Source organism: Labrus bergylta, chromosome 3 (assembly GCF_963930695.1).
Source record: "Labrus bergylta chromosome 3, fLabBer1.1, whole genome shotgun sequence".
NCBI classification, from domain to species: domain Eukaryota; kingdom Metazoa; phylum Chordata; class Actinopteri; order Labriformes; family Labridae; genus Labrus; species Labrus bergylta.
The window spans coordinates 19,409,201-19,432,511 of NC_089197.1; the positions used below are offsets into that span (position 1 = coordinate 19,409,201).

Sequence of the window (23,311 nt, forward strand, 5' to 3'; positions counted from 1 at the left end):
TAGATTGTGTAATAACGTCACCAGTGAAACAATGAGTCACCGGCAGCAGTGTAACATGCTGAGTAGTCATCTAACAGCAACTTGTAACTTTTCTGTTACACGTACCTGTTTCTTCTCTCCATCTTTGTCATCGACATAAGACAACACAAAGTCTATTCGTCGAACTCCGTCCCTGAAGAACACTGTGTCTTTGTTTGGCTGTAGCCTGTCTGTCTGAATCAGAACACAAAACATGAAGAATTTAGGTTGCTGACAGAGTGGGAAGCAAAAGCAAACACATACGCAGTCCTGGGACATTAGACACTGGCAGGGCAAGAAGTGATTCTTACAGAATGGTGCAAAGTTTAAGACTGACACGTGCAGAATTAGATAAATGGAGACACACATTGTGTCCTAAAAAATTGTAGCAGACTGTTTCTAAGGATCAGACTTTCACTTGTCGGTGCATGAGAAAAGTAATTTTAGAGAAAGTTTAACCATCTAGAAGAACCACATAAAACAGTTGAATCTGGACACTGTACAGTCACAGCCTGTCATTAAACTAAAATAGTCGATGGTGGAGGAGAAACATGGTCAACATTTTCTACATCAACTTCTGAATGTCAGTCATGGCCTTAACTCATTCTTTGACATAGGTTACGTCAGCCATTTGTGTAAAAAAGACTTGTATTGACACCTCTTACAGTAATTGTTATTTTAGAAAAGAAACGACAACTTCAGCTGTTAGTAACATCCAGCTATTAACATTTATTTATCTCGTCTTAACTACCTGATAAAAACCTCTCTTTGACAAAGTGCTTAAAGGCATGTGATACACTGTTATAGTTATTAACAATATACAGTGGAAGTATTTAATGCTGTTAAAAATAATGTGGATAAATACATCAATATGTTAGTTAACCCACCAAGAATCAAGATACTGCTGAAATATTTCAGATAGAGATCAAATATTTCTTTAAAGTGACAAAAACTTTTGTCAAACTTTAAAACATATTCTAACATATAGTTCAAATTCTGATTCATTCTAAATTGAGTTACAATATCAAAAGTTATTTAAAAATGGCAGCTAATCTATTCTTTAAAATGTATTGTAAGAGCCAAAATAGAGTATTCTTATACTGTACTGCCATGTTGCTGTTGTGTTTTACATTGACTGTGGGTGTCACTGTAAGAATAACAGCTCAGGTATAAATTGAAGGAAGACAGTGTCTAGGTCAGGTGTGTGATCCCAGAAAGACAAACGTTTTTTGACCACTCAAGCACTAGGTTTGCTGTCATTGTAAGGTTGGGCTATTTTGTTTTGCATTTTTATGGGCTTTTATTGACTTCGTTGGGCCTTTTGGATTAATAAAGAAAATGTTCGGCAATCCGGTCTGGCTGCCAATAGCTGATTGCAAACTGGCACAGCCCGTCAGCCATGCCATTCCTGGATCTGGCATCTCAGTAGTTCGGTACTAGACTGACCTCCTTATACATGTATAGTTTTATTAAGTTGTTCATATCAATATAAAACTTTGACATAACATTAAAACAGTGCACTTTACATTTTCCAGGTGGAAATCATCTTGGATCATGTTAACTACTGAATACTTAGCAGACTAAACTAAACATCGCAGAAAAAGTAAGGAAATTTGTGATTTTTTCTTTGTTGTAACAATGCTTCTTGTCAACAAATCTTACACCGTTGGAAAGCCTGTTTTTATTTCCCTTCTAAATGGTGCCACATTTGTAAGGAACATGCATTGTGGGATAAGCAGCAGAGCTGAGTATGTGGGTTGCGAACATGAAAAACTTGCCAAATCTTCTCTGCCAATTCCAAACAGCTTACTCTGCTGTTGCAATTGTTTTAAGCTTCTGATACCCCAGGTGCTGACAATCAATTGCCTGATTGCCGCCTGATTGGCAGCACCTGTGAGCATGGGCCCTGGACCAAGTTGCAGCATTATTTGGAGTGAGCCCTTACTCCATCTCCAAACTGAAGGTCAAGTTGGGCATCCCAAGGAGACGACACCCCAAGTAGACCGTATCCTAACCCTATCAGCACTTAGGAACCGTAAGCAGTCTTCTACAGATTTGCGGTCAACGTCTGCAGGACGATATGGCCAACGGCTCTCTACCCAGACAATCCGGAACAGACTGCACGTAGCCAATCTCCAGTCTCATAAGGCTGCCAGTAGGCCTGCCATGACTGCCCTTCACTTTCAGGCCCATTTGCGCTGGTGTCGGCAACACTTGCTCTGGAACCTGAACATGTGGAGGAATGTTATGTTCAGCGATGAGCTCAGATTCTGCCTCCGGCAGTTGGATCGTGCGGTCACACTATGGAGAAGACGCGGAGAACGCTCTGCTGATTGCTGCACAGACAGGGTAACAGTTTATGGTTGAGTTGAGTGGTTGAGTTTTCCCTCACTGGAAAAACCAGGCTTGTCATCATTGAAGGTAATCTCAATGCAGACAGATATGGAGATGAGATTCTGCAACCAGTGGCAATCCCATATCTCCACAGTCTGGAAGCAAACTCTATCCTCCAAGATGACAATGCTTGCCCCCACAGAGCAGGATTTATCAAAGACTACCTCTACAATTTTGGAGTGGAGAGGATGGAATGGCCTGCCTGCAATCCTGACCTCAACCCCATTGAACACTTGTGGGATCAGCTTGGGCGCGCTGTTCATGCCAACACAACCACATTGTCTGACTTGTGACAAATGCTGGTTGGAGAGAGGTATGCCATCCCACAGTAGTTGTGGCCAGCCTGAGGAGGAGATGCCTGGCTGTGTATGTTTCTTCCACATGCTACTGAAGCTTAAGTTTGTTAAATTAATAAATTGTTAAATTGCCAATATGTCTTGTTTGTTCAGACTTCAATCATCCAATCCACTAAACGACACCAAAGCAGTCAACGGCAGAATAAGCTATTTTGCATTGTCGAAGAAGATTTGGCAAGTTTTTTATTGACGCAACCCACATACTCAGCTCTGCTGCTCATCCCACGAATGCATGTTCCTTTTACATGTGGCACCATTCAAAAGGGAAATAAACAGGCTTTCCAACGGTATAAGATTTAATGCCAAGAAGCATTGTGACAACAAAGAAATAATCAACCAAACACACACTTCCTTACTTTGTGTGCAATATTTATAAAGGTTCAACCACAGCATGAAGTTCCCAGTATTTTCAGTTGTTTATTGAACCACACCCAGCTTGTTTATCAGACCCTTACATCGTAGCAGGGGTGTTATACTGTTATTTAATCATCTTTTGTAATATAACCAGATAATATTAAAATAATATGATCAGTCTTAGGAATTAAGACAGATGAAACATCCGCTGGTTGTATCTTGCTGTCTGAGAAATCAGAGGAACTGTTAGTGACTCAGAGGTCTTATGATTCAGCAACGAGAATCAACAGTCTTTTGGCTACAGAGAAAATAAAAACAGCATGGGCTCTACAACAAACACAACCTCAATGAACTGTTCCAGAAAACTGTGTAATAGTTTCACATTTCTTTTTAAATTCTTGCAGGTAGATCCAAACCACTCCTACATCAGTATTGTAATTGTAAAGCTACAACCAGTGCCTAATTATCCTAGCTTGAAAGATAGGAAATCAATTGAGCTCTTGTCAATGACATAAAGTTGCCAAGCAACCAGCTGAGAAACAGGAAGTCATTGCATTACACTAATGCGATATAAGGTGTAGTGAGCTCTAGAAGGATTCTTGATATAATCATGCATATTCACTCAGAGTCAGACAGAACCAGGATATCTGTATCTCTGTTTCAGTCTTTATGCTGAGCTAAACTAACTGCTTGTGAGTTGTAGCTCCATATGCACCGTACAGACGAAAGAGTTGAACAAACCTTCTCATCCAACCTGAAGAAAAATCAAGACTTACTTCTGCATGTCCAGGAAGAATCACTCTTTCTGATAATGAAACACCATTTCCACTGTTTTCATCTGAAAGAGAAAGAAAAAGAGAAATTAAACACAATATTGCCTTATTCAACATTGCCTGTTGAGTAAACCAGAACTGAAGCATAATTAGGTTTCATACGATTGAGTACAGTTACAAAACTGATTTAAAAGAAGCACGATTATTTTCCATTTTGAAGTTGTGTTGAAGGGTTGTGTTGAGAGAATTTACGTTTCGTCAAAACTTTTGTTTGGATTGTTACAGAAGATCAGGCCATGCATTTTAAAGTCCTAATCCTTGAAGATTTTGATTTTATGTTTTATGACTTTAACTGTGTCTTTGCATTTTCATAAATCACTTCTTCTGTGTTTGTTTTTATAAAAGAATCATTAAGGTATTTTTAACTAACCATCAAATAATTGAGACCTCCTTTATGGTTTTGCCTGTGGTCTTAAAGTGTGTTAAAGAGTCATGTTATCAGTCAAGATATAAGCTCAGTCTCAGATGGCTAAAGGTCGGGAGTATCTGATCTGAAATCCTTCAGACTCAGTGACTGTATGCACACAAACAAAAGATTATGTAGAAATGTTTGTGTTCACAAAGTTTCAGATTTTGCGTAAGAGAGATTTCTCTGACAAAAAGATCATCCATTTCACCTTCCTGTTTACATCTACCAAACAAAGTAAAACACATTTTTAAAAGAAGTTTAATGATTATAATTCAGTATGTGCTACAGATATAAAAGACTAATTTAAATGCAAACCCAGCACAGACAGGACAGTATTAATAAAAACATCAACAATGGAGTAGACGTTGTTCTCCTCTTGTCCCACCACAGTTTTGATCGAGGCTATATTAAGCTCTGTTTATATCCATGCAGGATACGTGGTATGCAGGATAATAATAAGCCTCCCTCCGAACCAAACCATCCCTTTAAGAGTAATCAGCTGCCCAGCAATTGTTATGGCCTCTCATGCATCTCAGACAAACTCTCCTTAACAAGAGCCCCATACAAATCCTGCAGGCTCTTGGCATCATCAGCCGATACAGACTCTTGCCATATTGAAAAGCATTTATATGAGCTGAGAGAGAGCAGTGGACACACATACATACACACAGACTCCTTCATCTCTAATACAATGACACACAACATTCCAGCACGGACTCCGTCTCATAGCAGACTGTGCAGGGAATGTGCTATGCACGCTGCTCTGTTAATCCCGAATGGTGGGAAAGCAACACTTCCTGTGGGGGAGGCTAAATTGTGCACCATGACACGTCAGTGGGGGGAGGGGGGGCCCAGGGGAGGGGCTGGGGTTGCTTCTGTACCAGAAGTCTCACCGCCACACAAGTCAGTACACACAAAGGACACAAAGATCTCCAGCCTCCTTTAGCTTCCACACAGGATCCTCCTGATTAGACCCAATGATCTGACCAACAGCAGAGCGAGCCAATCAGAGAGGGTCTGTGGTGTCTCTGTGTCTCCATGTGGAAGCTCACTGAAAGGCCAGGACACTCATCAGAAAGGAATGGAAATATAAAAGTAAGATCATATGAATCCCTAAGGTATTCAAATGACATAGTGGGGTTTGTCGGCCTGTGCGAAGCACTATTTATTGTGCAGCTATATTTGTCTTTTTTCTTCATGCAGTTTTTCTCTCTCCCTCTCCTTTTATGTCTCACTTTTTTTGGGTCTTACTCCAACTGTGTGCAGCCAGTTATCAGAGCCGGGCTTAAGCAAACATAGGCAAGGGGCCAGCAGTATGTTGTATCTATTTCAACAGAGAGAAAAATAAATGAAGAAACAGGGTCATGCACACACTGTGGAGACTAGCTTTTATGAAAGTGAGCACACTTGGGCATAAATGTTTATTCACTAAAAATAACTACTGTATATTCATGTCACAGAGTTATTAATTCATGCAAAATTACCTTGAACACTGTTGCTTTCCAGGGTGCAAATGAGCTAAATCACAACTTATCTAAAACTGACTCTAATGCCTTTCCTTACACTTTCCACCCAGACACCCTAATTACACTTCAGCAGCTCTCTATTTACAGCAGCTGAGATACTCTCTTGTGAACATTCCCAGAAGCAGAATGCCAACTTACTGAGGAAATATACCAGTTAACCTCCAATACACTCTGACTCAAAGTGACACTTTTAACCACCAACTAAGTAGCATCCCAAATGATTCCTCATGTGGTTAAAAATAAAGCTACTTTTTATTTGTAACCAAAGTTTAGAGTATCCTCATTCACTTTGCTTTTAATCCCATGATATACATTTTTCAACATTATTTTCTATTGATTCAAACTCATAAATGCAAGCCTGAAAACCTAAACTGGAGCAGAACTACACAAGCCATCCATCATGCCTTTGGGCCAGTGAGGCTCAGCAAAGGACACAATCAACTCTCTTTTCCTAAATGCCCTAATTCTATCCAGAGACACATTCAAAACACATGCATATCTACTTATGAGAACCAAGCGGCATCATCCAGTCCTGAAAATTAAGTAAATGTGGAAGTGAAAGAAACAGCATTTCCTCGAGTGTCTACTTGAGGCTGGCTGTAAAAGCCCCTGTGTTAAAAATGCCCATTTGACAGCAGAAATGAATGTGTTTACAGACTGGTTCAAAAAAAAGTTTGGGTCTGACTAGCTTATGTGTTTGTCGGCAAAAACTATACAGGGTCAATTTGTTTATATCGCATCCGTTTAGATTATATTAGGGCTTAGCGTTCTGCATAGTTAGGGACGTGGCTGGTCTTACTGACAGGCGGGTGCGTTGTAGCTGTTAGCCGGGAGACTTATGGCATGCCTCAGTTCCACCTCTTTGTCTGTTACTACGTTTACCAAATGGGTAGTGTGAGGCATTATGTCCAAAGTTGGGACTGCCATCTATAACCTTCAAAAAGTCTGCTTCAGAAACAAATGGGTGACGTCACTGAGACTACGTCCACATTTCTAGAACAGAGTGGTGGGAGTTTGAAGGCCAGTAAGACTGAATTCACTTTTAGACCTGAGATAATCATTTTACAAGAGAATGACTTCAGTGATTTGTCTGCCCTTCTAGAGACCAACACTACAGTGCATCCTTTATTATGTTCCTTAGTTTGAGTTATTTATTAAAAATACTCTCCTTTAAGTCGGCTATTCTTGATGTGTCATATTGTAGGAGCACCTTTTCAAGGACAAAATCATGGCGGAGGGCACACTTGAAATATGTAATGCAAACTGAACTCCCAACAGTGGGTATTGAAGCCCTTCAGAACAACTTGTATAGCCAAGGAGAAATAAGCTTGGAAACAGGTAATAATATCCATGACTACTTCATAAAATGAGCATTCTCTTACGTAATCCAGAACAGGAAATGCTGACCCCCGGTTTTCCACTTTTAAATCAACCCGACAGACAGAAATAAAAGCCAAGAATACCTTCTGTAAAAGCTTTGTAAAAGTTCTGTATCCCACTCATCAAGCAGTAAAAAAAAAGCTTTCTTTTATCTTACCCCTCTTCACATTTAATCTTCTCTTAAAGTGAGGAACCTGTTGGAGGACACCCAGGGATATTCCCATCCTTTTCAAGTCGAGGTCAGACCAGTGAAGTAAAACATGTGAAAACAGGAATTTAATTTCTGCTTCTCTTCCACTAGCCTGATCATTTGAGGCCTCACTCTAAGTGATTAAAAAAATAAATCAGCGTAGGTTTTCTACAGTGCAGGCCAACAGCACATCAGAACAGGAGGCCACTTGTGCCAATGTGCTGATCCTGCAGAGAGAACAAAAACAGCAGAGGTGGTGCATTCTCTCTGTATGGAAACAAATCCAATACTCCCCGACTAAACCATGCCAAAGCCTGATACGCTGCAACCTGATGAGGTTTCCATTCACTTTCATAATGATTGCCTCTGGCCACAAACAGGACTCTCATTTCTGGACTCCTTGAACTCTGGCATTCCATTTATTTCATTTTCGTGTTTGTAACCTTCAGGAGAGCTGCCCACAAACTGTAAGTGTATCCAAAAGTGAGTCATCAAAACAAATGTTATGAAAGGAAACCTGCATCTCAAACTCTGAACCAACATCCAGGGTCTAGTGTTTGTCTGACGGGAGAATGTAAAAGGATATTTAAGCCACCAAACTACCCACACACATATACACAACTACACACAAGCACAAAAAAATTCAGCTTGAATCATTCATTGCATCACAATGCTTGAATATCTAAAAACAACAGTACATCAGCAATTGATTGAATGATTGCTCGGAGTATTTATTGACATGCACTACATGTAGAGTGTCTTAAGATAACTTTTAGGGATATTTTGCACTTCATAAAGAAAATTGTATTCTTATTAATTTGACAGATATATTAAAATATGACGAGCACACAAAATATATTGCATTCATAGATAAATCTACACATGAATACTTTTGGTACTATAAGTTTGGGGCTGCTTTGGCTTAGTTGGTAGAGTCTGTTGTCTCTAAACCAGAATGGTGGGGGGTTCGACCCCCAACTCCTGCAGCCACATGTCCGATGTGTCCTTGGGCAAGACACTTGACTCCAAGTTGCTCCCGCTGCTTCCTCGCTGGCGTATGAATGTGTATGAATGGGATTGGTTGCTTCAGATGGGCAATTTACAAAAGAATCACTGCCATCAATGTGTGGATGGGTGTGAAAGCGCTTTGAGTAGTCAGAAGACTACTAAAGCTCTATACAAGCTCAAGTACATTTACAATTTTACCATTTCCATTGAAGTATTTTATTCACTAGTTGCTTGTAGGTTGAAATTAAGTATTCATATTATATTGCTTTTGTCAACTTCTTTAACCATTGTATAAAAGTCATGCAAATGTATTACTGACACTGGACAGAGCAGATGCATGATAAATTCATTTTCATAATGATAAGTTCAACCTTCTATTGTGAAATTGTTACTTAATGTGATATAGAATTGATTGAAAAGCATCGCTTAGGGTCCGCTAAGTGAATTGTAGAAATGTAGTATAACTGTTTATGGATAAAAAGAGAACATGGCCTGTGTTTGTTTGTTTTTGGCGAATCCTGATGTACTAAATTTAAATATGGACATAAGGCGACCCTGCTAATTTTTCTGCAACATTGTCTAAAATGACATAATACATCTAGAGATATTGAACAGATGGCCAGCAACCTTATAAAACCTTGATGGTATACAAATGCATATCTCTTTACTTCATACAGTACTCTGTCAAATCGGCCAGCTCTAACTGACACATTACCACGTGCACATGCCTCTCGGCAGAATGTGAGTGCATGCATCAGTGCAGATGTGACACTCCAGCCATGAACACATGACACAGCACATACAATCACCAGGAGCCAGAGACTGCAGAGGAGATGGAAGCTGAAGGAGCAGATAAGACACACACAGACATCTGACTCTGATAAGCAGAAAGCAGTATACGATAAATGGAACAGCAGCAGAAATATGTTCCATTATTGAGGAGAGTCTGCTTTTATAGGAAAGTCAGTGGAATAAAAAGAGAGAAAGCAGAGGACAATGATGAGTGGATGGACAGACAGGCGTCACATAAAGCCTCTGATCTGCCCGTACCTGAGTGTAGGTTAATCCTGAATGCGGTAAGGACGGCAGGACCATCTTTAAAGGACAGACACATAAACACAAGTTAGTATTAGACTGTAGGTCAGCTGGGGGCGAAAGTAATTGCTGACAAAGTGCTGCTGAGACACACAAAGAAATCCAATCAAACACTCCTACTTGAAAGGTAGTGCCCGGGGCCCACTCAAAGACTAAACAAAGCAGAACAAACAGTCTAAAAGCACAAGCAAAGCAGCACTTCAAATGTAGAACTCAAAGCAGAGTTTCTACCAGCAGCAAAACATCTAAACAGGCAGATAACCTGAACATTATGCAGTAAGCCGTGTACATCTGATTCAATATTACACCAAATAGTTTTTCACTATGACTCAGGCGGGATGTGTGGGTGTGTGCTGTCTAACAGATCTTAGCCCTTCCACGAGGATGGCACTCAGCTAGACCGCCCTTCTGCTAGCTCCTCTCAAACACAAAACCTCTACTTTGTACTTTTTTGAAATCACGTCAGAACATGACACCAAACTTCAACAAATGCAGACTGACTGACTAACCACAGCTCTGTATTACAGAAACATAAAACTGTTCTCAGGGGAAGTGAGACAAACCTGCCACAAATTGCCCTACAGCTTCCCTGTAGACAGAGTGGAGTGTAGATGTGTATGAAATATTGACGACATAAAGGTTAGCACTTTGGCCCATATATAGTATATTCTTTGCTCTGGCCCACATGTTATGGGTCAAGCTGAAAGTCATCCACTACAGTGACAGAGAGACAGAGTGCACGTCTTGATTTCAGGGTGCATTAGACGAACGTGGAAGGAACTGAGATATTAAATGGTGGCACACTAGACTGAAATATTCAATTGTATACCAAAACACTTGAGTGAAAAGAGTCCTGGTAGTAAAGCAGGGGTGGTGGTTGTACATGACGGCGTGAAACCACAACATCCTGAACTATGATCACTGCTGCGTCTTCAATGACAAGCCATCTTCTTTATCTCGCGCTCTCCACATTTCCTGTCAAGTCAACATCCTCTGTACAAAATGAAGGATTCATAAACTACTCCAGGCTAGTGGGGTTTGTCTACATTAAGAGTTCAAACTGCAAGTTCTGGAGTTAATGTTTGATTCAAAATGCAGTATAATCAGTTTCAGTTTATAATCATGGAAACATAAATTGACCAAACAAATTCTTTTTCAGGTATATTTAGAGGCTGTTTCAGGCCTTTAATCACATCACATTGTCTTCATTAGCAAAGGAAGTTGCCCAGATGTTCAATAACATCATGTTTTATAACATCTGGAAACAGGATTTATAGCCCAGGACATTTTTTCAGCACTTTGGTTCACTGTAATGATTTTTTGTCACATTTTCACCCTTTAAAAAAAGAAAAAAGCTTAATACAGCTTTACCAATTTAAATAATGCATTTGGCAACTATCATAACTTATGTGCCAACTAACTGCACACATAAATCTTATGGTTCATAGCAATCAGTCTTTTTTTACTTGTGTAATATTTGGTAGTGCGAGTTGTGCTTTGAGTTTGGATCAGACTCTTGTTGTTATGGGAAATAAAACTTTCCCTTCTTATCATCAGGATATTGTAATGCCCAGGGGGAAATATTCTTTGAGGGCCCGGAAAGCTTGTACACTGCACATGTAAATAACTTTAACAGCAGAGGTACTGTACACTCAGGAATATATAGTAGGCTGTTCTATAAACAGCTCTCATGCATTACATATGATCTAATGGCCAAAGAGAGTGTTTGTTTCCCTCATGTTAGTGTTTCAAGTCCGTGAAGCCAAATGCTGGGTAAATAGGCCAAAGATGGGGGAGGCATGTAAAACCCGTTTTTCAAAACTTACACCAAAACATATTAAGAGCATGAAATTTGCAGTGGCATAACAACAAAATAGACTGTGTCCTCTTGTATGTTGAGAGGGAATCTCAGTTGCTGTCCATATCTTATTTAGAATCAAGCCTCCATTAAAGGGGTAATACAATTACAATGCCTGTCTCCATAGCAACTCTCTGGCTCTGTTTCACCTCTAACTGCAGGATGACTTCATTGGCTGGACTGCAAGATATCAAAGTGAGATCTCCTTAAATGGGAGAAAATCCTTTCAAATATGAGCAATGACTCTTAGGAGTACTTCAAACGGGGGTTCTTCGAAATGAATTATTGAATGGCGAATTGCGAAATTGACAAACTAAAAACAAGAGTCAAACTAAAAACAGTGTTAAGGGTTTTTGGGTTAAGAGAAGTGGTTTTCAACCTTTTTGCCTTGAAGTACCTAAACAGCTTCATCAGTTTGATTCAATGGCTTTACACTGTTTCCAACACATCATGTTCAAGATATATAATGTTAATTATCGGCCATGTTGACTGACATTGACACATCGGCAAATAACGTGGCATGTCAATAGCCAATGTTTCTTTGTTGTGATAAATAAATGTAATGCTAGCATCCAGAGGTTTTTTATTGGTAAGATGAAGTCACCTGTTGAACAAAGTCTGACTTGTTTTTATTGTCACACGAGAGAAAATATGAGCACTGTGGAAGTCTTACACCAAAAGAAGACATGAAACAAGAATCTGTATCAGAATCAGCAATCAGCTAAATTGTTCATTCAAACATCGGTATCAGTATGGACCCCTATTTTCCCAATCGGTGCACTTTTAAAATGAATCGCTGTATATAAATGGTTATTACAAGAATTTTTATAACAGAATTTGTCAATGTTGTACAGCCAGTAATCACATTAACTCTTGGTGTGAAGCTGAATGTTGCAGCGTTTATCTTTGCGATAACTAAGGGCGCACTCACACTAGCAAAGTTGTCCACTGTTTGTCCATTTTCTACTTCCTAAATTTTTTCACTGTATCCCTTTTTTTTTTTAATCTTACCTCTCATTCACCCCTGGTTGGGAATCACTCCTTTAAACATCCATCCCTTTAACTGGGTGGAGAGTGCATTTAATGTCATTCAGTAGAGAGACAACATTCATGACTGATTATAAACCAGTGTTTGGGCAGCTGTGAACAAGGTCAGACACTCTAAACACATCTATAACATGGTGAGGACAGATCCTGTTCTTCTCTGTTTCCTGAGTCACATGTGGCTCTGCACTGATAAGAGTCTGAACAAAACCTCTGCAGAGCAAGACCAGTCTATTAACCTACAGCCTCAATAAAAGGCCTGTTTTACTACAAACTTTCTAAATAAGAGTGAGTAACCACAAAGGGAAATAGTGTGATTGACAGTTAATTATTTTCACTCAGTACAGTATGCTGAAAAATCATTGATTTTCATCAGATGTTGGAATGAATTATCTTTATTTTTTCAATTACCATCATTATATTTATAGTATTTGAAGTTTATTTCGGACATGTAAAATACAAAAATAAAAAAGGAAGAAGAAAAGAAAACTCAAAAAAAGGATATGATGTATATACCTAACTAAAGAAACATAATTCAGTGATGTTCACATTTTGGGAAAAAAAACTTCAAATGCCTTTTAAAGGGTTGAGATTGTTTTCTTGATTTTAGACTAGAGCTATCGTGACACAGATAAAGCTTTAGATGTGTAAACATACTTCATTGGTGTAGATATATATAGGTCATCAATGGTAATAACATGTTTGCTTTTTTTATTGCTTGTTAATTATTTTAGTTACTTTGCATACAGTAATTAATTATGACCACTGCATCATGTAGGCCTACTTACTGTATGTTTGCTTGAGCTTGTTTTTTATGTTGTCGATTCCTCTTTGAAAAGTTTCTGTTGGAAAACACAATGTCTCCTGCTCTTGTTTGAAATGGCACAAACACTGGATTTCTACAGGTTTCTGTACTCCAGCTAATCTAATTGTGAATATTATACATACTGTATGTGTCTGTCTACAATTGAATATTTGCGTAAGGGGTTCAAAATTAAAAATAAAAGAGTAACACAGTGTCAAATAAGGAATTTCAGTCCCGGACCTGAATAAAGTAAAGAGTATATAAACTAGTATACAACTCTGAGGACTTTAAAGAGGTCATATTATGCCCTTTTTGGGGTTCATATATTTAATCTCTGTACCTACTAAAGTATGTTCACAATAGCTAAAGTTTGAAAAAAGTGTCTGTTTTCATGAACTGCCGCTCCATGTACCGAATCACTTCTGACTCTCTCTCTAAGGCTCTGAAGTGCCCACGTTCAGAGTCCCCACGTGTGCCAAGTCTGATCTGATTGGTCGGCCTGTCGGCTCTGCCGTAATTGGTCAATCAATCAGCACGGTTCTCGGAAATGTCACGCCCCTTTTACCATATTGGGAATGCAGCCACTTTGGCTCCGTCCAAGGAGAGCAAAAACATTAGCACCTTAGCACTACTGTGCTAACGCAGGCTATGGCATATCGTGGGCGTGCTACAGAAGTTATTGGGCGTGCAACATGAGCTGCAGGGCTTGCCACAACGAGCCAATGGGCATAGATTAGTGATCTCACACTGACAATGACGTCGGACTGACACATTTTTTTCAAGGGGGGCTAGAACCGAGCGTTACATGCGGCTAATGCTACAGCTAACAGGAGGACGTAGGAGAAGCCGCGTTTCCACGGACTTTTAATTTTTGCACATAGATGTGCCTAAACATGCACAGGACACTTGGAAAACACACTAAAGAGCATATAAAACCAGAAAAAAACATAATATGGGACCTTTAAATCAGCATGTTGAGTGAAACTTGAGAGCCAGTGCTTTATTGCTGTAATCTCACTAATGTTCTTTCCAAGAAATAAATGTAAAAGCCAGTTTTGTGTGTTTTGCTAATTAGACCTCAATGTGAGCCTCACATTACACAAGAACACTGTCCCTTCACCACAAAAAGTGGTCGTTTCTATTTGTCAACGCTCGATTTACTTTCCAGTGAACTGTAGACGAACAACATTTCAGATATTCAGGACAATACAACCACTTATATCCCTCTTCTTGTTATCAAAAAGCAGTTGACATACTAAGGATCATGTGCTTTTTAGCATAATAGGCTGCATACAGTAAAGCAGTAAAGCAGAGGAGGGCCAAACTACACCCCACACATTCCCAATCACTAATGTACTTGACCTGGGCTGCACATGGACTGTGAGCACACTCACATTTTTTAATGGACAATCTCCTAACATTATTTAACATTATTTATGTCACTCCTGAAATGTGATTTTGAATTCAGCTTATGCTGTTTTTATGTTTGTCTTTTGAGTGTGATTAGATTGTGACGAGAGGATCTCTGAGCTTGTAATGCAAGACAAATGTCAGTGCAAACAGACAATAACTTATCTTATACAATCAGTCATTTTCTGCGCTTTCCTCTGTTAGACAGTAGTGTTGTCTATGCTATTGGAGCTATGGGAGGCATTATGCAGGACTTAAAAGACCACAGTCCGCCAATATTGTGACTGTGGTGAATATTATGGAGCAGCAAGGAAGTTGAAACTTTTAATCTTCAGCCATTTTCTGCTGTCCTTGGTTGCTGTACATGGAAACAACAAATGCAGCAAACCAATTTGTTTCCATCACACTGACTGACAGCACATTTACGACAGTGGGATCTGCCCACACATTATACATCCAAATGAACAAGACTGACCAGGCAGTCTGACATCACAAACTGAAAGTGGTTTTCTGTTTAGCAAAGAGTCAGTGAGGCCTGACCATCGCAGAGGAGATAATCCCATTAGACATGGAAACACATTCTGAGCTTGACAGATAGCAGGAGGAAGAAAGATGCATTTGTTTACTTGCTGGTTCACTTCTGATCATTTTGTCCCTTTTTCACTGAAAATACACAAAGACGGAGATGCCTCTTTTCAGTCGGGATAATAATAATAATAACTTTATTTATATAGCACCTTTTAAAAACACAGGTTTACAAAGTGCTTTGACAAACAGCAAGAACAAAGCAAACTAAACCAAACACAGAAGGACATTAACAACAGTAAGAATATAACAGATGAAAAATACTAAGAATAATTAAATATAGCCTGCTACAGTAACTAATGGGATTTTGGTGGATGACGTTTGGTCAGTGTGACTTTAATTAACACAAATCTAACTGTAATCCACTTCTGTCTGGAGAATACCTGCCAGTGTGACTTCACTGGAGCGCCACAGCAAAACATTGTAAGGGACATTCCTGACAGTAGGGCATACAAACAGAAACACACACCAACAGCAAGCCTGTCTGTTTTTATCTATTTCGCCCCTGGTCTGTCATGGGATCACTGCTGTAAAGAGAACTCAGCTTGAATAAACTTATTTGTGTGGACTCGTCCTTCTGCTCTAGCAGTCACTGAGATCTAACATCGTCACTCCTGACTGAGTTAGTCTTAATAATCAAAATCCTCCCCAAACTCTGCCCACTTTCTAGGTGATCTGAGGTCAGTGCAGCACAGTCTCAGTCGGAGAACTGACACTACCAACGACATGGCATTTGAAAAAAACTCAATAACAAACTTTATAAGCAGACATTTAACATGCTATCTGTAAAACAAACGTGTCATGTGCTTTTAAAATTGGTAGGCTTTTTCGAAATGCATTAGAAATTACTTTGAAATCTCTATTTACAAAAGACTGAATATTGACCTTTTCTTTTCTTTTATGATTGACTATAATGATTTAAAATGACCACTATGATTTTCTTACAGGGCCTACAAAATCTTAGGTTTCTAATTCCGCAATGGTTCATTGTGATTGGAAAGTAGTGGGCTGCTTGGCAAAGTTGCTCAAGCTTGAGGAAATAGGCTGCATAGCTAAATTTGTCACATGGAGAAAAAAAAAACCTCTCCGCGACCTTAAATCCCTAAAGAGCTTAATGAGCGCATGTTTCATTACCTCCTGTCTGTGAATCTGTCGCGCTCTGCAGCTCGATCAAAGTTTCATCCTTCGCCTTTCCCGTTATTCTCCTCATAGCAGCTCGCTGTTAAGATGAAGGCTTCACCTTCTCAGGACACTGGAGGAGGAGGAGGAGGAGGAGGCGCGGTGCGTGAGGATGCCGCTGAGATCCAGACACGTCGATGAAGAGTCCACCATGGAAGTAAAAAAAGGCGATCACACACTGAAATCACTGAGTCCAGTTTGGATTTCTGTGTGAAACATCGGTCATATTTACATTATAACGGATCCTCACTGTGACTGTACCCTGCAAGGCTCCCTGGCGCTACCCGAGAACGCAAGGCACACATAAAGGGGAGGGGCATCGCTTTTTCGTCGGCAAAATGGTGTGCACGCTGTAATTATGAGCGTGAGAGAAGGAGAGCTGAAGAAAGGGGACAGAGAAACTGTCGATGTCGAAGCCTATCGAGCATATTCTGAAAGAAACTTCTAGGCTACGTGTAGAGTTTGAGGACATTTTAGTTTGGTTGAACCGGAGCTAGACACAACGAGTGTCTGTGTGGTTACCTGTGTGGTCTCCTGCGGGGAAACACCGTAAACACGAGGTGATAAGGTCTTCAATACTGCGAGGACACCTTGTGGCCGATTCCGGGAACGCACAAAAAGATTGAAAGAAAAAACAAAATACTGTAGTTTAAGAAGTTTCTTTGAAAAAAAAAAAGTATTTTAATATTAGGCTATATATTTAAGGAATTTTTTTTTACAGTTAATGCGTGAACGCCCGATGTTTTATATTCTTTGTGAATGAGAATTTTAACTGTACTAATTATATAGATATTAAAGTTGTATCAAATAGTTTTTCTCCTCCAGCTGGATTACTGCATTTACTTCAGTCAGTATTGTCCTGCAATAGGAAACTTACCTTTCATCAAGGCAAGACACGACACACTAAAACATCTAAATATATGCTGCTGTTGTCGTGGAAACTGCCATAAGTGCTGATTACTTGCTGGAAGCAAGGGGGGAGGGGGGCATTTGCATTAGGTAATAGACCTCCTTTTTCTCTTTTTGGTTTAAGGATAGGGCAGTGGATAGTCAGAAACAACGGGAGGGGGGGCTAGCATGCAGTGATGGGGCGGCTCAGTTGGTAGAGTTGTTGCCTCTCAATCGGAAGGTCAAGGGTTCAATCCCCAGCTGAGCAACATGTCCAAAGTGTCTTCGGGCAAGACACTTAACCCTGCATTGCTTCAGTGGTGGTGTATGAATGGATTAGTGTTGTACTTTCTGATGACCATCACTTAAAAGCATCCGCTGAGTGAATTGTAACATTGTGTGATTACACAAAGTAATGTACATGTTTAGTCTCTCCCGTAAGAGGTCCGTGTGGTTGGTTGGAGTGCTCAGAGAATATGGCAGACCAAACCACAAAATGCAACCTCAAACAAAGATCAATGAGTGTTTACTACATTTTAAAAGAGCTTCTTTATTTTTTTTGTCAACATTTTCATCGTTTGCAAAGCTGAACAGCAAAACCACACTTCACCAATTACCAGAGGTTAATGGCATCACTGGCATCTCCAGTTCAATATGCTCCTCTCAGCAGATTAAATGTAGGTCTTTTCCAATTATTACTATAATTGGTGTACACTGTCTTCTTCTTAATCAAATATTTTTTTCTAACTAATACTAAATCTCAATTTGTCATTTAATGGAGCACCTGGCCTCAAATCCCATACTCCCTGAATAATAACCTGGTAGAGTTTGATGTCCTGCTGCTGTGGACCCGCCTGATTCTTACTGCTACAATTATTAATATCAGCTTTACGTCTATTATCATTATTATAACTGTTAAAGTGAATCTTAGAGCTGCTCAACTTTATTGATATAACCGTTCCTCCCCATTTCATTATTATTAGAGTTTCTCATGTTAATATTAGACTGATCAATCAATTATCATACTTCGCTGTTTCTGCTAATATACTTTTACCATTATTACTCTTTGTAAATCTATTTCACTCAATCATGTTCCGTTTCTCTCTTTCTGCTTCTCGCTCTACCATCTCAACACTTAAACAGTTTCGGCAGATTGGTTCAACGAGAGTCTGGTTCTGCTCGAGGTTTCTGTCTCTTACAGTTTTTCCTTGCACTGTAAATTTGCTAAATGTTGCTTATAGTGCATTGCTCATGGAGGACTAATGTTCGTTCTTTATAAATAATATAACAAAGATTCATGTTTACACCTGTTCATTTTGTAAAGTGTCTTGAGATAACATTTGTTATGACTTGGCATTATACAAATAAAGAATTATCTGTAGTAGTGAATTTTGTAAAAATGCATGTTAAATCTCTCTATTCATCTCAAGCTTCAACACCAGAAGACATATTCACATCCTTTAATAGAGGGAAAGAAATTATGTAAAAATGTGTGTCACATGTCAAATAATTTAAACACTACGTAAGTTAAATACTGGTGAATAATGAGAAGAAAGAGAAAGAAAAAGAAGAAGAATGTTTCACAAAAGGCACAAGTAAAGAACAAATTAAATATGGTTTCAGGTTCAACTTTACAAATCTACATTGATTGTCAACATCAACAAATCTTAAGATATACACTTTTGATGGATAAATGTTATGCATTATTTTCCGATGTAATTCTCTGACTTTGTGATACAAAATTAAAAGGGAATAAGCCAAGCTTTCTGCCAGTAAATGTCGACTACATGAGAGTTCTAAAAGGTTTTTCCTTGTGGTGATATTTTTCTGATAATGTAAAGACATCTTGTAATGAGTTTGTTGGTGCACCTGTTACTTGTTATGTCAATGCCATTTATAAAAAAGACTGCCTAGAGCTCTAGGGATCTTGCTCTTTATAGCCTCTCATTCATTCTATTATACTGTTTGGTGCTGATTTTTTTACTTTCTTTAAACGTGACAGAAAATAACTTTTCTTTGAGAAAAGTTTCATAGTTAAGAATTTGACCCTTTGAATTAAAAATATCCTTTATAAAGATGATGTTCCTATCAACACAACTTTGCCAGTATATATGAACTACTATTGTAATATCTGAGGTGCTATGGTATGTACCATGGTATACCATAGTAATATATGTGAGGTACCGCGGTAAACTTTCTTATGGTGTGTCTTTAACACTGTTAGTACGTATTTTCATGAATTCATTCATCTTGATAATTTTGTGGATATATCTTTAAATTGTGACAACCATTTAAGAGTAATTCTTCTTTTAGGTTTGTGAAGCTGTAATACATATGTGTAAGAGACCTCATAGCAGCAAAGTTATATTTGGATTGGAGCCAAGTGTCTGTTGTGAGCTGAAAATGAAATGTGACTCTAAGACTGAAGAAATGTGTACGTCTGATATTTACGAGTCAAGGTGATGTCTTCTTTCGAGCCTTTTAGAGATGTAACGAAGCAGCCAGGAATTTGTGGGCTGTACCTTCTAGCAGAATATAACCACTGGAGTTGTCCCTCAGGTTTGGAAGTCAGCACACATCGTCCCTCTGCATAAGGGCGGCGACAAAAACAAACTCAACAACTACCAGCCAATCTCCAAACTGTCCAGCCTCTCTAAAATCCTGGAGACATTAGTTAACAATCAACTAAAATCATTCCTTTCAAGAAATTCTGTATTAAGTCCTCACCAGTCTGGGTTCAGAAAAAAACACAGCACCACATCAGCAATTACCTTTGTCATAAATAATATTGTATATGCTGTTGATCAAGGGAAATACTGTGCTGCCCTCTTTGTTGATCTAACTAAAGCGTTTGACACTGTTGATCACACCATACTCCTGCAGAGGCTACATGATGTTGGTTTTGACAACTCCTCATTTAAATGGTTCCAAAATTATCTGTCTAATAGATTGCAATGTGTGACTGTACAATCTGATCGCTCTGAATACTTACCACTATCAAAAGGGGTTCCACAAGGATCTGTATTGGGTCCTGTGCTGTTCACGGTCTATATTAATAATATTGCTTCTGTATTTACAAATTGTAAGGCCCATCTCTACGCTGACGACACAGTTTTGTATTGTTTTGCTGAGACTGCACATTTAGCAATGGAAACTTTACAAGAAGCACTTCACAAATTACAAAATGCACTCCTTGATTTAAAATTATTACTGAATGCAGACAAAACTAAATATATGCTCTTTACACAAGCCAGAAATACCACAGACAATGACTTGCATATAACAACTCTGGAAGGTCACAATATTGAAAGAGTAGCCCATTATAAATATCTTGGCATCTGGTTGGATCAATCCCTTTCATTTGAATTTCACATTGATACATTATCCACTAAACTACAACAGAAAATTGGATACTTGTACAGAAACAGGAAGTGAACTTCCCCCCTTAGTGAGTAGAAAGTGAATAATTGAAGCCATCTTCCTATCTGTTCTGGACTATGGGGATGTCATTAATAGACATGCTTCTGCCGCCACCCTAAAATCATTAGACACAGTTTATCACTCCACCCTCAGATTTATCACTGACAAATATTCCACTCATCATTGCATCCTGTAAGATAAAGTTGGTTGGCCTTCACTAACAGTTAGACATGAACGGCATTGGCTGCTATTTATTTATAAATCACTTGCGGGTAATCTACCAGCATACATCACTTCTTTATTAATCTGGGCTGATAATCAGTATCAGACTTGATCAAGTGACTGGCTGATGTTAACGGTTCCACATGTAAAAACAAACTTTGGGAAAACATCCTTTACCTATTGTGCTGCACACACCTGGAACACAATACAAAACACATTAAAACTCAATACAATGGTTACCATGGGTCAATTCAAAAAACTTGATCACAGCTCACTGTATGAGCGAACTGAGTGTAAATGTTATTAACTGTAGTTACCTGCTTACTGCTTACTCTTCTGGTCTTATAATCTATGCATTTTGTCTTTGTTGTTTTTTGTCTTTTTTTTTGTCTCTTATTCGTTTTAATTGTACTCTCGACATCATTGTAAATGAGGGCTTGCCCTCAATGATTTCTCAAGAATAAATAAAGGTAAAATAAAATCAAATAAATAAATAATAAATAATAAGCAACACTGTGAAGATGAAGACTTTGCCACTTTGCCAATGATTGTGAGATCTTGGTCAGCATGGCTCAGCGATGGTCTGCACTTTGTCAGCCATATGTGTTGTGTTTCTATATTGTCGGACCATGGCTGAATAAATCTAAGATGATCCACAGTCTGTTTCATGGTTACATCATTGTCCAGCTACTACAAAAATAACCCCCACCTAACAAACACTAATGCATCTTGCAATGCAGACTATTGATGATACAGCCTAATATATATTTGCTATATATTATATCTTAGTATGGATCCTTCTGAGGCTTTTAGTTCTGGCATGCCAGTTAGCTGACTTGAAGAACCAGAGGAAGTTTTCCAACTTTGACAAGAGTTAGAAAATTACACAGAGGTTCATTTGACTTTACACCTGAAGTACACGTCTTCCCCGTAAGGGGGAGCTAGAGTACAATAAACGAGCACAGCGTCGTTGGAAAGGAGTTACAGACGTGTCTTTTGTTTAGGCTTCATCACAACACCTTACACTCTACAATTTAGCCTTTAATTACCTTTAATAGGCTGTAGTCTATATACCTACATGAAATACCATGAGGTTGTTGTTGCTCTTCTTCTTTCTTTTTTTCCCTAAATCTTAAAATAGTTACAAAAACAGCACCTGTAAAATGTTCTTATGGCTATATAAAGAATTAATACTCAAATAGTCTAAATCCAAAAAGGCACCGAAATTTTGCTCTTCTTTCATTGTAAAATGAAATCTTTGGGTTTGGACTGTCTGTCAGGCAAGACAAGACATACAAAGACATCTCCTTGCATTATGGAAACTGGGAGTGGAGTATTTTTTTTGTTGTTTATATTTTATGAAGACTGTCGAATGATATAGTCCAACATTGGGTAAATGATCAACCAGATAGGCCTATATCATCTTCACCAGCAGTCCTAATTCGAATAAGTGTCTTATTTAGACCTTATTATTGAGGTGGGGGATACATTTGTATTTAATTGTTCGTTGAAAGCCAGGCAGCTATGTACTTGTGTAGCTAAACAGGTTTCCCCGAACAGAAGTAGGGTAGAATCGTTTGCTGTACTGGAATGAATATTGGACAATACAACAGAAGAATTGTTGTTTTTGTTCAGAAGATGAGATCCGCAGTACACATTTGGTCCACTAGGGTGAGCTCAAGTACAACTAAAGACCCACTGCTTTGTTATAGTTAGAGTGTTGGAGGTGCTCCTTGTTTATTTATCATATTAGGTTCACATGTGGCGAACTGTTAGCTTTATATTTAACACTTCCCATTCATATTTTCGGTTTTGTCTTTAAAGCACTGTACTTATGAAACTGAACCTGTTAGGATAGTTGAAAATACACGTACAAACATCATGTGTACAGTATGAACATAATGGTTTTTGACTGGGTTTTTGTCATCTTATATCTTAGCCTAAATGTGCAACCAAAAAAAAAAAGAACATTTCCCCTTATAAATACAAAGGCCTACATTGCGAACGATATAGGCCTACAAGAAACTATGCATTTTGTGAACACAATTTGTTGACATATCCGAAATATAATAATCATCAACATAAACCTGTTATTAGGCTACGTCATAATTTTGTTTTTTATCGTAATTTATATCATATTGTGTGTTTCGTTATGGTTACGACTCCGTATTCTTAGTAACCTAGAAATACTGAAACGACTCCCCTATGTAGGAATAGTCTACTACTAGTAGTAGCTGTTTATTGACATGAAGTCGGCTCTTTTGTTCCGAGAGCAGATTCAGCCTGTGTGCATGTGTGGATAGTGGGTGTGTGTACGTGTGTATATGTGTGTGCGTG

At 38.7% G+C, this 23,311-nt stretch overlaps 1 protein-coding gene across 2 annotated transcripts in view; it reads right to left on the reverse strand.

The window, feature by feature from the left end:
* LOC109983016 (anoctamin-5-like) overlaps positions 1–16,750 on the reverse strand; it is a 28,964-nt gene extending 12,214 nt beyond the window's left edge. Inside the window, exons 1-4 of one of the 2 annotated variants that reach the window (XM_020632516.3) lie at positions 16,400–16,750; positions 9,519–9,563; positions 3,899–3,960; positions 106–213 (exon numbers count right to left, since the gene is read on the reverse strand). In XM_020632516.3, the coding sequence (XP_020488172.2) occupies positions 106–213; positions 3,899–3,960; positions 9,519–9,563; positions 16,400–16,475 (291 nt within the window). In that variant the 5' untranslated portion in view covers positions 16,476–16,750. The remainder of the gene's footprint in view (positions 1–105; positions 214–3,898; positions 3,961–9,518; positions 9,564–16,399) is intronic. The other variant, XM_065952874.1, reaches the window with a different exon arrangement.
* Positions 16,751–23,311: the final 6,561 nt, after the last annotated feature.